Raw genomic sequence first — 14,793 nt, 5'->3', positions numbered from 1 at the left:
GTTAAGATGTGTTATCAGTGGTGTTTTCTGTGAGTGTTAAGATGTGTTATCGGTGGTGTTTTCTGTGAGTGTTAAGATGTGTTATCGGTGGTGTTTTCTGTGAGTGTTAAGATGTGTTATCGGTGGTGTTTTCTGTGAGTGTTAAGATGTGTTATCGGTGGTGTTTTCTGTGAGTGTTAAGATGTGTTATCGGTGGTGTTTTCTGTGAGTGTTAAGATGTGTTATCAGTGGTGTTTTCTGTGAGTGTTAAGATGTGTTATCAGTGGTGTTTTCTGTGAGTGTTAAGATGTGTTATCGGTGGTGTTTTCTGTGAGTGTTAAGATGTGTTATCGGTGGTGTTTTCTGTGAGTGTTAAGATGTGTTATCGGTGGTGTTTTCTGTGAGTGTTAAGATGTGTTATCGGTGGTGTTTTCTGTGAGTGTTAAGATGTGTTATCAGTGGTGTTTTCTGTGAGTGTTAAGATGTGTTATCAGCGGTGTTTTCTGTGAGTGTTAAGATGTGTTATCAGTCGTGTTTTCTGTGAGTGTTAAGATGTGTTATCGGTGGTGTTTTCTGTGAGTGTTAAGATGTGTTATCGGTGGTGTTTTCTGTGAGTGTTAAGATGTGTTATCGGTGGTGTTTTCTGTGAGTGTTAAGATGTGTTATCGGTGGTGTTTTCTGTGAGTGTTAAGATGTGTTATCGGTGGTGTTTTCTGTGAGTGTTAAGATGTGTTATCGGTGGTGTTTTCTGTGAGTGTTAAGATGTGTTATCGGTGGTGTTTTCTGTGAGTGTTAAGATGTGTTATCAGTGGTGTTTTCTGTGAGTGTTAAGATGTGTTATCAGTGGTGTTTTTTGTGTTAAGATGTGTTATCGGTGGTGTTTTCTGTGAGTGTTAAGATGTGTCAGTGGTGTTTTCTGTGAGTGTTAAGATGTGTTATCAGTGGTGTTTTCTGTGAGTGTTAAGATGTGTTATCGGTGGTGTTTTCTGTGAGTGTTATGATGTGTTATCGGTGGTGTTTTCTGTGAAAGTTAAGATGTGTTATCAGTCGTGTTTTCTGTGAGTGTTAAGATGTGTTATCGGTGGTGTTTTCTGTGAGTGTTAAGATGTGTTATCAGTGGTGTTTTCTGTGAGTGTTAAGATGTGTTATCAGTGGTGTTTTCTGTGAGTGTTAAGATGTGTTATCGGTGGTGTTTTCTGTGAGTGTTAAGATGTGTTATCGGTGGTGTTTTCTGTGAGTGTTAAGATGTGTTATCGGTGGTGTTTTCTGTGAGTGTTAAGATGTGTTATCAGTGGTGTTTTCTGTGAGTGTTAAGATGTGTTATCGGTGGTGTTTTCTGTGAGTGTTAAGATGTGTTATCGGTGGTGTTTTCTGTGAGTGTTAAGATGTGTTATCGGTGGTGTTTTCTGTGAGTGTTAAGATGTGTTATCGGTGGTGTTTTCCGTGAGTGTTAAGATGTGTTATCAGTGGTGTTTTCTGTGAGTGTTAAGATGTGTTATCAGTGGTGTTTTCTGTGAGTGTTAAGATGTGTTATCAGTCGTGTTTTCTGTGAGGTTCTCATACCTTACATCAGTTCCTCTGATTCTATATGGACCACATGTTGTTTTAGGTCCCTGCTGAAGAGGAGGAAGAGAGAAAGAAGGAGAACAGCGAAGAAAAGGAAGAGAAGAAAGGGGAAAACGAAAATGAAAAAGAGGAAAAGAAAGATGAAGAAGTTAAAGAAAAACCTAAAGAAAAAACAGAAGAGGATAAAGAGGAAAAGAAAACTGCTGAGGATGAGAAGACTGCAGATAAAAAATTAAACGAGACAGAAAAGGCGAACGCAACAAAGACAGAGGTAAGTTTATTACTGTAGTGTTGATGGAATCCAGCTTATCAACAGCTTTGTAAACAACCTTTATACGGGTGATATTGTTTCCTTACCTTTTCAAGTATTGTAGTGTCATACTTCAGAAAATTACAAACAAATGTAAACCGAATTATCAGTTAATATCAACATTTTTTTTAAATTAAAAAAAAGGGTGTTATTTAGAGAGAATTCTGTTTTTCACTATTTTTGAGGATCATGTGAAATAGATACCATGAATACAAAACATTTTAAAAAGAAAAATTGTATTAAATATGTTTCAGATTTTCTGTGAATAACATATTCTTGGTAACTTGTTAACATGCCAATTAAAAAGAAACAGGTGACTACTTCGAAAATAATTTGATACATGTCTATTTTCATAGTCAATGATTTAATGATAATTTGATAAAAATTTGATTAAAATGTTATCAATAACTGTAAACAAAATTAACATATTTTAAAATTGATTGCACTCATGAAAGTTATCTTCTCGTCATGACCATTGATTATATTTTCAGGATGATAAAAAGGCTAACAAGACAACTGTTATCAAAGTGGATCTGACATCGGAGTTCAGCTCGTACGAAATCCCACAGCTTAGCACAGACAAACTAAAGGACAGCAAGAAAAAGTAGGTTCTCCTCTGTGTCTGATAGGAAATGTCTGATGTAATATTGTAAGTGTTATCTGTCACAGTGTATAGCAGTAAATACCTGTTGAGTTTGGTTATTAGGTTTAACCTGGCATCACACTGGCCTTCCTTGCTCACCTAGCCTGAAGGGTCTTTTTTTTTTGTCAATTTTTCCCTATTTATCACTACTTGTCATGAACCATTGAGCAGATTTTAACCAAATTTGCTGTGGAGCATCTTTGGGTGAAGGAAACTGATTTGTGTAAATGGTGGGTCTGGCCCCCATGGGCCTGAGGTGCAGGGTCTAATAGGGGAAATATTATATAGCAAATTCTTCTTTTTCTGTTTGAATGTAAGGATTTGGTCCATATTTGGTCTATAGCACCATTTGGTGAAGGGAAACCAAGTTGTATAAACAGTTGGTCTGACCTCCAGGGGCCTTAGGGGCTCAGCCCATATAGGGAAATACAGCAAATTCTTCCTCTGTAGGAATGGCAGGATTTGGTCCTTGGATGAAAGGGAACTATTTCGGTTAACGAGTGTGTCCGGTCCTGGCCCCCAAGGGACCTATTGGACTGGGCAAAATATTGGAAATATAACGTTCTTTAAAATCCTTCTTCTGTAGAATTGTAAAGTATTTCCAATTATTCAATGAATATCCAGGTGTGATACAGGCCCTCTGTGCGACTTGTTAAATAATCTTGGTAGATTTAAAAGTTTGATTTTTTTACCAGATTGGCAGACCTAACGGCCAAAGATAAGGAGAAGAAACTGTTGGAAAAAGCTAAGAATGACCTGGAGGCATTTATCTTTGACATGGGTGACCGTCTGTCTCAGCCCATGTACGAGAAATGTTCAACAGAGACAGAGAGAGAGGAGTACAGTAAAACGTTATCAGAATCATCTGACTGGATGTACGAGCAGGACGACGATGCCAAGAAAGAGGTACTTATGTCCCTTTACTGAACTACCCATTTTTTGTGTTGACTGACAAAGGTCAACTTTTAAATTGTTATCCCCCGCCCAACGATAAATGATATGTCATGTGTTTCATGTTTTTATTTTATCTTTGATGTAATATTTTGGTGGTCATGAAAATAGAAATAGAGGCATTGATAGTATTAGTCAATGAGAACTACAGGTCATAAAAATAGAAATAGAGGCATTGATAGTATTAGTCAATGAGAACTACAGGTCATGAAAATAGAAATAGAGGCATTGATAGTATTAGTCAATGAGAACTACAGGTCATAAAAATAGAAATAGAGGCATTGATAGTATTAGTCAATGAGAACTACAGGTCATGAAAATAGAAATAGAGGCATTGATAGTATTAGTCAATGAGAACTACAGCAGATCAATTGTCTATGGTCTCTCCCTGTTCTGTGGATGTCCAGCTGTTTTGAACATAAAAAACAGGAACTTGATTTAATGAGGATTGTACACAACAGATCCTTCGGATATTTAGTTTATTAGGTCACCTGACCTATTCTGACCGCCTCTTGTCTGGCGTCGTTCATTGTCCGTCCATACACGATTTTCACTTTTAACTTCTTTTCCAAAACTGATGATCCAAATTCAATGAAATTTGACAGGAAGCTTCCATGGGCAAAGGTCAACCAAAATTGTGAATTACATTGTTTATGGTCCCAACTCCCCAGGGGACTTGGGGACGGGGCCAAAAAGGGTCAAATTGACTAACAGTTTTAAAATCTTCTTCTCAACTCCCAGATGTGCACTTGTTGGCACTGACTGACCCCTGGGCTGATGGGCGGTGGCCAAAAAGAGTCCATTAAATTAACTTAAATATTTCAAAACTCAGGTGACTGTTAAGGCCAATGGGCCTCTTGTCTTGTTAGTCTGCCTAATATCTAGTTTATCTTGTTAGTGGATGCTCTGTTAGCATGAAAGATTTCTTTACACGGAAAACTTCTGTGAAAAAGTGGTTAAATTGGACAATGGGGAATCGTTGTGTTTCCAGGTCTTCAAAGAAAAGTTAAGAGAACTCAAGAAGATGACCAAAGATCTGGAGATGCGTGTCAGTGAGATGAAGGAGAGACCTGAGGCCCTGAACGCCCTCGAGTCCATGCTCAACCACTCTATATACTTCCTAAAGACGGTACAGAATCTCTCACAGGTGGAGGATCCGATATTTACCGAGGTGGAGGTCACCACCCTGGGACAACTCATCAACGACACAATTGTACGTATGACTCTGTCAGGTTTGTTTTGGTGAGGATAAAAACAAAAAGCCATCTTTGTCTTTCTCTCTCAAAAACTACCGTTGTAGTGTAACACATGTGTTGTGTTTAACCTGTAAACATTCATTGCCTGTATCCAAACACGACAATACACTGCTGGTGTACCTTATATACACACATTAAATTTGATGGGAGAGCTGCGGTATGGAGTTGTTTGTCTGTCTGTTCCTTCAGAATAAACTTTTGTTTGGAAATCTCTTGCTACATTTCCTTAACAATTTTTTTGAAACTTGGTAAGCTTTAATTTATAATCATGATATATAATTGTGTTTCTCTGAATGACATTTTGGTTCAACATTTTTTACAAAAGTTATTGCCCTTTGTTTATTTCTAGTACTTAAATCTTGTCCAGAGATATCCTCCTTTAAATCTTGTCCAGAGATATCCTCCTTTAAATCTTGTCCAGAGATATCCTCCTTTAAATCTTGTCCAGAGATATCCTCCTTTAAATCTTGTCCAGAGATATCCTCCTTAAATCTTGTCCAGAGATATCCTCCTTAAATCTTGTCCAGAGATATCCTCCTTTAAATCTTGTCCAGAGATATCCTCCTTAAATCTTGTCCAGAGATATCCTCCTTAAATCTTGTCCAGAGATATCCTCCTTTAAATCTTGTCCAGAGATATCCTCCTTTAAATCTTGTCCAGAGATATCCTCCTTAAATCTTGTCCAGAGATATCCTCCTTTAAATCTTGTCCAGAGATATCCTCCTTAAATCTTGTCCAGAGATATCCTCCTTTAAATCTTGTCCAGAGATATCCTCCTTAAATCTTGTCCAGAGATATCCTCCTTAAATCTTGTCCAGAGATATCCTCCTTAAATCTTGTCCAGAGATATCCTCCTTAAATCTTGTCCAGAGATATCCTCCTTAAATCTTGTCCAGAGATATCCTCCTTAAATCTTGTCCAGAGATATCCTCCTTTAAATCTTGTCCAGAGATATCCTCCTTTAAATCTTGTCCAGAGATATCCTCCTTTAAATCTTGTCCAGAGATATCCTCCTTTAAATCTTGTCCAGAGATATCCTCCTTTAAATCTTGTCCAGAGATATCCTCCTTAAATCTTGTCCAGAGATATCCTCCTTAAATCTTGTCCAGAGATATCCTCCTTTAAATCTTGTCCAGAGATATCCTCCTTTAAATCTTGTCCAGAGATATCCTCCTTTAAATCTTGTCCAGAGATATCCTCCTTTAAATCTTGTCCAGAGATATCCTCCTTTAAATCTTGTCCAGAGATATCCTCCTTTAAATCTTGTCCAGAGATATCCTCCTTTAAATCTTGTCCAGAGATATCCTCCTTAAATCTTGTCCAGAGATATCCTCCTTTAAATCTTGTCCAGAGATATCCTCCTTTAAATCTTGTCCAGAGATATCCTCCTTTAAATCTTGTCCAGAGATATCCTCCTTCAATTTTCTACTGATTTCTTTGAAACTAAGTTCGCTTATACTCGATATTAATTGTGTTGTGAAAGATGTTGCGTTGAAGGATTGAGATCCTAATTAAGGATGTTGTGTTGTAGGATTGAGATCCATATTTAGGATGTTGTGTTGTAGGATTGAGATCCATATTAAGGATGTTGTGTTGTAGGACTGATATCCTAATTAAGGATGTTGTGTTGTAGGATTGAGATCCATATTTAGGATGTTGTGTTGTAGCATTGAGATCCATATTTAGGATGTTGTGTTGTAGGATTGAGATCCATATTTAGGATGTTATGTTGTAGGACTGAGATCCTAATTAAGGATGTTGTGTTGTAGGATTGATATCCATATTTAGGATGTTGTGTTGTAGGATTGAGATCCATATTTAGGATATTGTGTTGTAGGATTGAGATCCTAATTAAGGATGTTGTGTTGTAGGATTGAGATCCTAATTAAGGATGTTGTGTTGTAGGATTGAGATCCTAATTTAGGATGTTGTGTTGTAGGATTGAGATCCTAATTAAGGATGTTGTGTTGTAGGATTGGAAAAATGAAACCGTGAAAGAGCAGAAGAAAATGCTGAACACTGAAAAACCAAAATTATTGGTTCAAGACATCGGAATGAAAATTCAAGCGTTGGATAGGGAAGTGAAATACTTGATAAACAAGGCTAAGAACTTCCGACCCAAACCAAAGTCTAAAGCCAAGAAAAATACCACCTCAACATCTAACGATACAGCTACCAATGAAACCGTCTCAGAGGATCCAACTGTTTCTGACCCACCGAGTGATGCTGACAAATCAGCTGACTCCGACCCATCAACTGACGCGGATGGTAAAGGTATTGAATGATATACATATTTTGGAATATTTTGTGATGTTTACTTTTCAGTGTAGAGTTATCTTGGGCTAGATGTCTTGACAAATTAGCCTTTTATATGGTGAAATGTTAACTCATCACTTGTAAACACATGTAGAAGTTATTTGAGGTTTCATGTTAAAACTGAATATAAAAAAAACAATATTTGGTCAGTTTAAGTAAGTTATCCAGGATAATCATCGTCATCTTCTGTCATTAAAATGATGATAACTTTAACATTCCGCTGCACAAGCTGAAGTGAATAGAATCAGAATTCTGATTATTTTTTGTTACTGTCCAGCCACATTGAAACAATTACAAACTAGATAATATAGGACCAAGCGATCTGAACATTAGCGATGTAATGGAGGGAAAGTTTGTAGTGCTAGGTAGAGATCTGCAAAAGAATTCTCAACATCCGTGAACTGTTGTCTTCTTTGTGGTGTAGATATTTGTGTGATGACCTCTAAATGAGGTATCTCTTGATACTTAGGGAATGAGGTGTCGTAAACCAGAAATCAAACATGTTTAGTTCGTGTAGAGATCATTGAATGTTTTGATTGTCGTCAGGGTCAGAGAGTACAGCCGAAGACACCACCACTCCCCCTGGTGAGGAGAGTGAACTGCCCCCGCCCCCAACAGACGGCGAGACCAAACAGACGGAGGAAGAGGATATTTTACAACTAGGTCAGTATCAAAGATAGCCGACATTACACCCCCACTACGTATGGTAGGGGTCCGATTTTATCCCTTATGTTGCCGGTTTTTGTCATCGGCAACCACATTTGCCAACAGATTTGTGTCTCGCATGCTTGGCAGACAAAAGAAACAAACTAAAATGTATTGATTACAGAAGCATATTTATAATTTATTCAATTATCATTTTTCAAGATTCTTATGAAATAGAAGTTGATACCTTTTAAAAGTTGAATGGAAGACTAGAAATTACCTGCTTGAGGCACAAGTTCATTATAGTAAACAGCTTTCCATATTTAGTATCAAACTTTAGGATTTCTAATATAAAATCTTCATATTACCTCATCGTTGAAAAATTTTAGTACTGGATACTTTTCAAATACTTTGATTTTGGGGGTGGGGGGACATACTGAAAGTATCTTAATAAACCAACAAAGTGGGACAGGCAAGACAAATGATAGGGAGTAATTCTTGTGTCAATATTGACTACAATTATTGTGTGATATTGACTACAATTATTGTGTGATATTGACTACAATTATTGTGTGATATTGACTACGACTATTGTGTGATATTGACTACAATTATTGTGTGATATTGACTACGATTATTGTGTGATATTGACTACGATTATTGTGTCGATATTGACTACAATTATTGTGTGATATTGACTACAATTATTGTGTGATATTGACTACAATTATTGTGTGATATTGACTACGATTATTGTGTGATATTGACTACAATTATTGTGTGATATTGACTACGATTATTGTGTGATATTGACTACAATTATTGTGTGATATTGACTACGATTATTGTGTGATATTGACTACAATTATTGTGTGATATTGACTACGATTATTGTGTGATATTGACTACAATTATTGTGTGATATTGACCATGATTATTGTGTGATATTGACTACAATTATTGTGTGATATTGACTACGAATATTGTGTGATATTGACTACGAATATTGTGTGATATTGACTACGATTATTGTGTGATATTGACTACGATTATTGTGTGATATTGACTACAATTATTGTGTGATATTGACTACGATTATTGTGTGATATTGACTACAATTATTGTGTGATATTGACTACAATTATTGTGTGATATTGACCATGATTATTGTGTGATATTGACTACAATTATTGTGTGATATTGACTACGAATATTGTGTGATATTGACTACAATTATTGTGTGATATTGACTACGATTATTGTGTGATATTGACTACGATTATTGTGTGATATTGACTACGATTATTGTGTGATATTGACTACGATTATTATTATACAAGATTTTACTACTGTAACATAACAATATACAAAATGTATATGTTTGATGTGTAAACTTAACTGTTACTTACTGGTGTTTTTGTTTTTCAGATGGTGATGATACAGCAACAACGACATCAACAACAGAAAAAACAACAGAATCTACGACAGAATCTACGACAGAATCTACAACAAAAGATAATAAACACGACGGCAGTGATTTATAACGTCAGTGACATTTAGATCTATTCATTGTTAAACTTATTTATATCATTTATATCATCCAAAGGATACTTGGTATTTGGTGCAAATAAGAAGAAAAGGATAAGGGTCAAAGGTCAATAAGTTATTTAGGGTCAAAGGTCAATAAGTTATTATATTTGTGTAAGACACAAACGCTGGTTGTTGTTAGTAACAGAATGTCGGTTGATAATGTATTGGGGAAGATTTCTGGAAATCTTATCACAAAACATGAAAGAATATGGTGGAGCTATCTTTCTCTTGAAATTTTAATTTGGATTCATACAAAAGTTTGGTTTTCTTGTGGTGTAGATTAAGGACATAATTACACTTTCTATTTTAATGTTTCTGTATTTGATATTTATAGTTGTTTCCAAAAAAAAATGTTATGGATTTTTTTTGAGAATTTCTGCATTATTGTCATAATGAAAAGTGTTGTCTTGAGTTAACATATATTGTAAGATGTAACACCCTGCTCCCCACTTATCATGTACTGGTACGACAAGTCATTGGATGGACAGTTAACTTTGTCTTCAAATGATTTCCCTTTTACTGGTGTTAAAATTTCAAACTTTTGGGATAAAAGATCTAGAAAGGTCATACTTACTGTAAATAGAATTTTCTTGTCCCATTCTCGGTTAATTCCATCTACACATTCACTAACACTGGCGGGCTGGATTATCTGTGTTTAAGCATTGAAGAAGTCAGTATTGTTCGATACCTTGTTTCAAATTTATTCAAAGTTTTTTTCATGTGATTATCACATGAGTATGACTTAATAGTTATTTTTGGTAAAACATGGGTGCTTGTTGAAAATGTAGTCTGATTTGAATGGATTATTATATAGAGCGTGGTTTCTATAATATATACCTTGTATATACTACGGGTAAGTGGTAAAATTAGAACCAGGATCAGGGACTCTTGAACAACACTGGTCTTTGTAAGTTATTATTATCACTCCATCATTATTTTGTGTCAGTTAAATTTTGTTATCATGGAAGATTAAAAACCAAAATTGAGCTTATCATTAAGTCTCTTTCTCTTGAACGATTAAGTAAAAAAGGAACAAATAATCATAGATTCATTTCCTATTGACCACTGTTTATATTTACTTAATTTATGATACAATATGTTCTTACATGTGAGAAATTCCACGATGTCAGGTGGGTGACCATCATACATGTCTGATCATGTAATTAAGCCCCCGTCATCCTGGTGAAGTGTGTTTTAGACCGATGACTAGGTATTATTTATATCACTTTCGTTCACCTACTTTAATTAATAAATCAATGTTTGATAGAACAACATCGTAATAGTGTGAGATTATGTATTAGATGTATGTTAGGTGTTTAAGTGTGGAGTCAATCAATATTTTATCTCGTATGAATTGTTGTGAGGACAACAATAAAAAAAATATCAACATTTTGATTATTTAAAACTGTGGAAGAAAAATAAGAAGCATACAGATGAATTCCATATTCTTTAACTACGGTATGAAAAGAACTGCCTGTTCTTGATTATAGGTGGAGTTTGAAATTATTTTGAACAAATTTTCTTTTTCACTTAAAAAATTTCTTGATTTTTGTTTCTGTTCAGTTTGAATATAAAAACTGATTAGAAAACATACTGTTGATGTTTTAGAAATCCTGATCATTAGCACCATGTTTATATATAAATTGTCTTGGTAGTTAATGACTTTGCTGTAATAGTTATTGTAGTGTAAACTCCAAAGTACTAAAATTTATAATACCCCGGTAAGACATATTTTTAGATTGATTTTTTTTCTGTGGGAGCTGGAAAGGTATTTTTTTTCGTCAATTTTTTATCGGATTTGAATGGTTTATTATGATTAATTTTAATTAATTTTTGAATTCTGTCACCCTCAAATTAAACAAAAGGAATGTTGATAACTTTATTAGATAAACATAGTAAGTTGTTTCTGTTGTCCCCAATAAACTTCTTAACTACCGTTTACAATAAAAGGACATCTTGTAAAACTTCTTAACTACCGTTTACAATAAAAGGACATCTTGTACTTTTATCTCTCGCTGTGAAAGGTCACTTTTCCTCCGACGGTGTGATTCATATTCTAATACACTGACTGGTATTGTCACTTTTTTTTTTGTCATCTCCAGATGTCCCATTTTTGTAGTTGCTGTCAACATTATGTTGTATTTTTCTCAGTCTTTGTGATATACTGGTGGTGATAATTTCTTAATCAAAAACAGGAGAACAAATCGGTAACAATGAAATGGATTTCATGATGATAATTGATTGAACTAAAGAACGGAAGTCAATATTCCCTCCAAACATTCCTGTTGACCAGTGTCGGGCGACCATGATTATGAAAATGAGGCACTTTCCAGCTAAATACCAATGCTCGCTAATGACAACCCATCTTTTTAGTGATTAATACTAGACTTCATGTTGTTTGATATTTTCTCTCTTTTTTTTTTCTTTTTTTTGTCAATTTATATAATTTCTTATGATAAATACAGGTATGAGTTCCAAAGTGATTATAATCATTACTTGATAATTTCCAATTTCATCGTTGGAATGTTTGGGTGGAAGTTTATAAGACGATAGTGTATGAGATTATGGTGTGAAGAATGATTGAGATGTACGATAGACGAGTTTATGTGAGAGAGTTTGAAGTGGATGGGTGTATTGTATATTTGAACAATCTCGATAAATCCTGTGATGTTCGATCATTGTAATATTGTACTGTCGTCGTGATTACCGATGTCCGATGCCATGTTTTCTGATTACTGATGTGTTCACTATCTATATCAGAAGTTGTCCAGGCTTGTTAAAGAAATGTCAAACATTTGGTTGGTGGCTTTAGTCCACGTGACCTATTGTGGCTACTGACATTGTTTGGTGGCTTTAGTCCACGTGACCTATTGTGGCTACTGACATTGTTTGGTGGCTTTTGTCCAGGTTTGACCTGTTGTGGCCACTTTTTACATTTGATTGGTGCATTAAAATTTCGGTCACTTCTCTGTGTGTACCAGAGATTATCACTCACTGCCCTGTATTTATTCCATCTTGTAGTCCTTTATAATGTTAAAAATTCACTGAAAAATGTTTCTAATTAAAAAAATAAATGGATACATTACACCTAAATAGGATGTATAGTTTATTAAAAGCACTCGTCTCCAGTGTGAGTGTTGTTCCTGATGAGTAAAGTGTGTATTGTACTTGTATGAGAATCGACTGAAATGTGAATGACAGCACGTTTGAAGACATTTTGAAGAATAAAATGTCAAATACTTGTAACATGTGTTGTTTTATTTTATAGTTGTTTGTTTTTATCATCTGTATTCTGATCGTCGATGAGAACATTGGTGGTTACATATATGTACAGCGAAATTTGAACATGTGACCTTTCAAACTGGTTATGGTGGCCATCTTGAAAATGTTGTCACCACTTCTGAATGAACACGAAGAGTTGTGTATGTACTAGATACTAGTTGAATTAGTCTGGTGAGCTTCAAGATTGAGGCCTGAGAATCATATTTATCCTTTTGTCTATCTAGAATAGATTGTGTACATGTCAACATACAAGCATTAGAAAACTACATGGGCCTTTTTGTAACTGACCAACAGACAACAGCCTTTTTGTAACTGACCAACAGACAACGGCCTTTTTGTGACTGACCAACAGACAACGGCCTTTTTGTGACTGACCAACAGACAACAGCCTTTTTGTAACTGACCAACAGACAACAGCCTTTTTGTAACTGACCAACAGACAACAGCCTTTTTGTAACTGACCAACAGACAACAGCCTTTTTGTAACTGACCAACAGACAACAGCTTTTTTGTAACTGACCAACAGACAACGGCCTTTTTGTAACTGACCAACAGACAACGGCCTTTTTGTAACTGACCAACAGACAACGGCCTTTTTGTGAATTTTCTCAGATGAAGTTTGTTATTGCTGTTTTCGTTATGGATGATTTGAATTTGATGTAGAAGTTTGTTTGTTTTTATATCTACATGGATATTTTCAAATTTCATATTTAGAGGAAAAGAGAAAAGTAGAGAAAAAGGTCAGTCTAATTGGGTGTCAATATCCATCTGGGATCTCTCGTAAAACTAAGTCATTTTAGCAAAGAATGATATGGAATTAAATGTATCATTGAGGATGATACCTAAGATGGCCACCAATGCCATATAAATATATGTACATAATGTTATAAGATCCAATAAGCTGTTTTTGTTAAATAGCAGTAACAAACTCCAGATGTCAATAAGAGATCCCAGAAGGATCTCGACACCCACTATCAAACAACCTTTATTGAATCTATGTAAGACTGATATTTTCTCTTTTTCGTCTTAATCATTTGAAAACAAAAGGAACCTGCATAATAAATCTGGGAAAGATCTATCAAGAACTCTGAGAAATCGGGATAACAAACTTCTAATACAAGAGAAATTTAAATGAAATTCAAGAAATATCCACCATGAAGTACAACCGATCAAGGGGGGCCTACAGATGAAATTTGAGAAAGATCCATGAAGAACTTTTGGAGAAATAATGATAACAAACTTCAACTGTGAAAATTCAAAATGGCCACATGTCGGCCATCTTGTTTTCAGATCAGTCTTGAAATGCAATATGCACAATTCAGGAACAAAGGCCTAAGGTACTATGGAAGGTTTGTGAGCCAACAGCCCTGTATAATATGCCTCACAGTTGTTATAAGTTCCATGTGGTGTGGTTTTTACAAAATTTAAATATCAAATCAAAATGTCAGGTAAGTTAACTCACAAGAAAATGGTTATTTTTGTATCCATTGCTTACTAAATAGTTATGAATATACGACCCCAGAAAGATAATTTACCATGTGATGGCACTAGCTGGCAGCTTTTGAATATGAAGATCGACAGAGAAGATTTTTTATACCCCTGCAACGAAGTTACTGGAATCAGGTTGTCCATCCGTCTGTCTGAAGACACATTTTGTCCGGACAACTCCTAAACCGATGGGCCGATTCCAATGAAACTTCACACAAATATTAATGATCATGTGTAGATGTGCATGCCACTTTCTTTTTCTCAAAATTATGGTTGATATGGCAACTGGTCACTATAAACAGGTTTTCAGATAAGAACCATAACTTTGTTTGTCCGGAAAACTCCTCCTAAACCGAAGGGCCGATTTCAATGAAAATTAACACAAATATAGAGGACCATGTATAGATGTGCATCTCACTTTCTTTTCCTCAAAATTATGGTTGCTATGGCAACCGGTCACTATAAACAGGTTTTCCAATAAGAACCATAACCTTAAGTTTGTCCGAATTTGACATTGATGTAGTGCCTACTTATTACAATGACCATTTTTTTCCTTTCTGCCTCCCTTCAGTGGAAAGTATTACTTAAATAAAGATGTGAGTATGACTGAATTCTCTTTATTATGAACGTGAGTATGACTGAATTCTCTTTGTTGTGAACAACACATATTTCAGGCATTCTGAATTTCAGAAATATTGGCATGCACGGGTTATCTTAGTTAGCCTCTAATTAACAGTTCCAATTCACCATTGACTCGTGCAGATTGC

At 35.3% G+C, this 14,793-nt stretch overlaps 1 protein-coding gene across 2 annotated transcripts in view; it reads left to right on the top strand.

Moving 5' to 3' along the window:
• The window catches only part of LOC117340285 (hypoxia up-regulated protein 1-like), a 49,483-nt gene extending 36,981 nt beyond the window's left edge, over window positions 1–12,502 (top strand). For both annotated transcript variants that reach the window (XM_033902053.1, XM_033902052.1), the window contains 7 exons: window positions 1,589–1,816; window positions 2,347–2,459; window positions 3,194–3,404; window positions 4,441–4,662; window positions 6,679–6,979; window positions 7,568–7,684; window positions 9,095–12,502. In XM_033902053.1, coding sequence (XP_033757944.1) covers window positions 1,589–1,816; window positions 2,347–2,459; window positions 3,194–3,404; window positions 4,441–4,662; window positions 6,679–6,979; window positions 7,568–7,684; window positions 9,095–9,210 — 1,308 coding nt within the window. In that variant the 3' untranslated portion in view covers window positions 9,211–12,502. The remainder of the gene's footprint in view (window positions 1–1,588; window positions 1,817–2,346; window positions 2,460–3,193; window positions 3,405–4,440; window positions 4,663–6,678; window positions 6,980–7,567; window positions 7,685–9,094) is intronic.
• Window positions 12,503–14,793: the final 2,291 nt, after the last annotated feature.

Source organism: Pecten maximus, chromosome 13 (genome assembly GCF_902652985.1).
Source record: "Pecten maximus chromosome 13, xPecMax1.1, whole genome shotgun sequence".
Classification (NCBI taxonomy): domain Eukaryota; kingdom Metazoa; phylum Mollusca; class Bivalvia; order Pectinida; family Pectinidae; genus Pecten; species Pecten maximus.
Note: the sequence above shows the minus strand (reverse complement) of the source record. Positions and strands in the feature narration are given on the sequence as shown.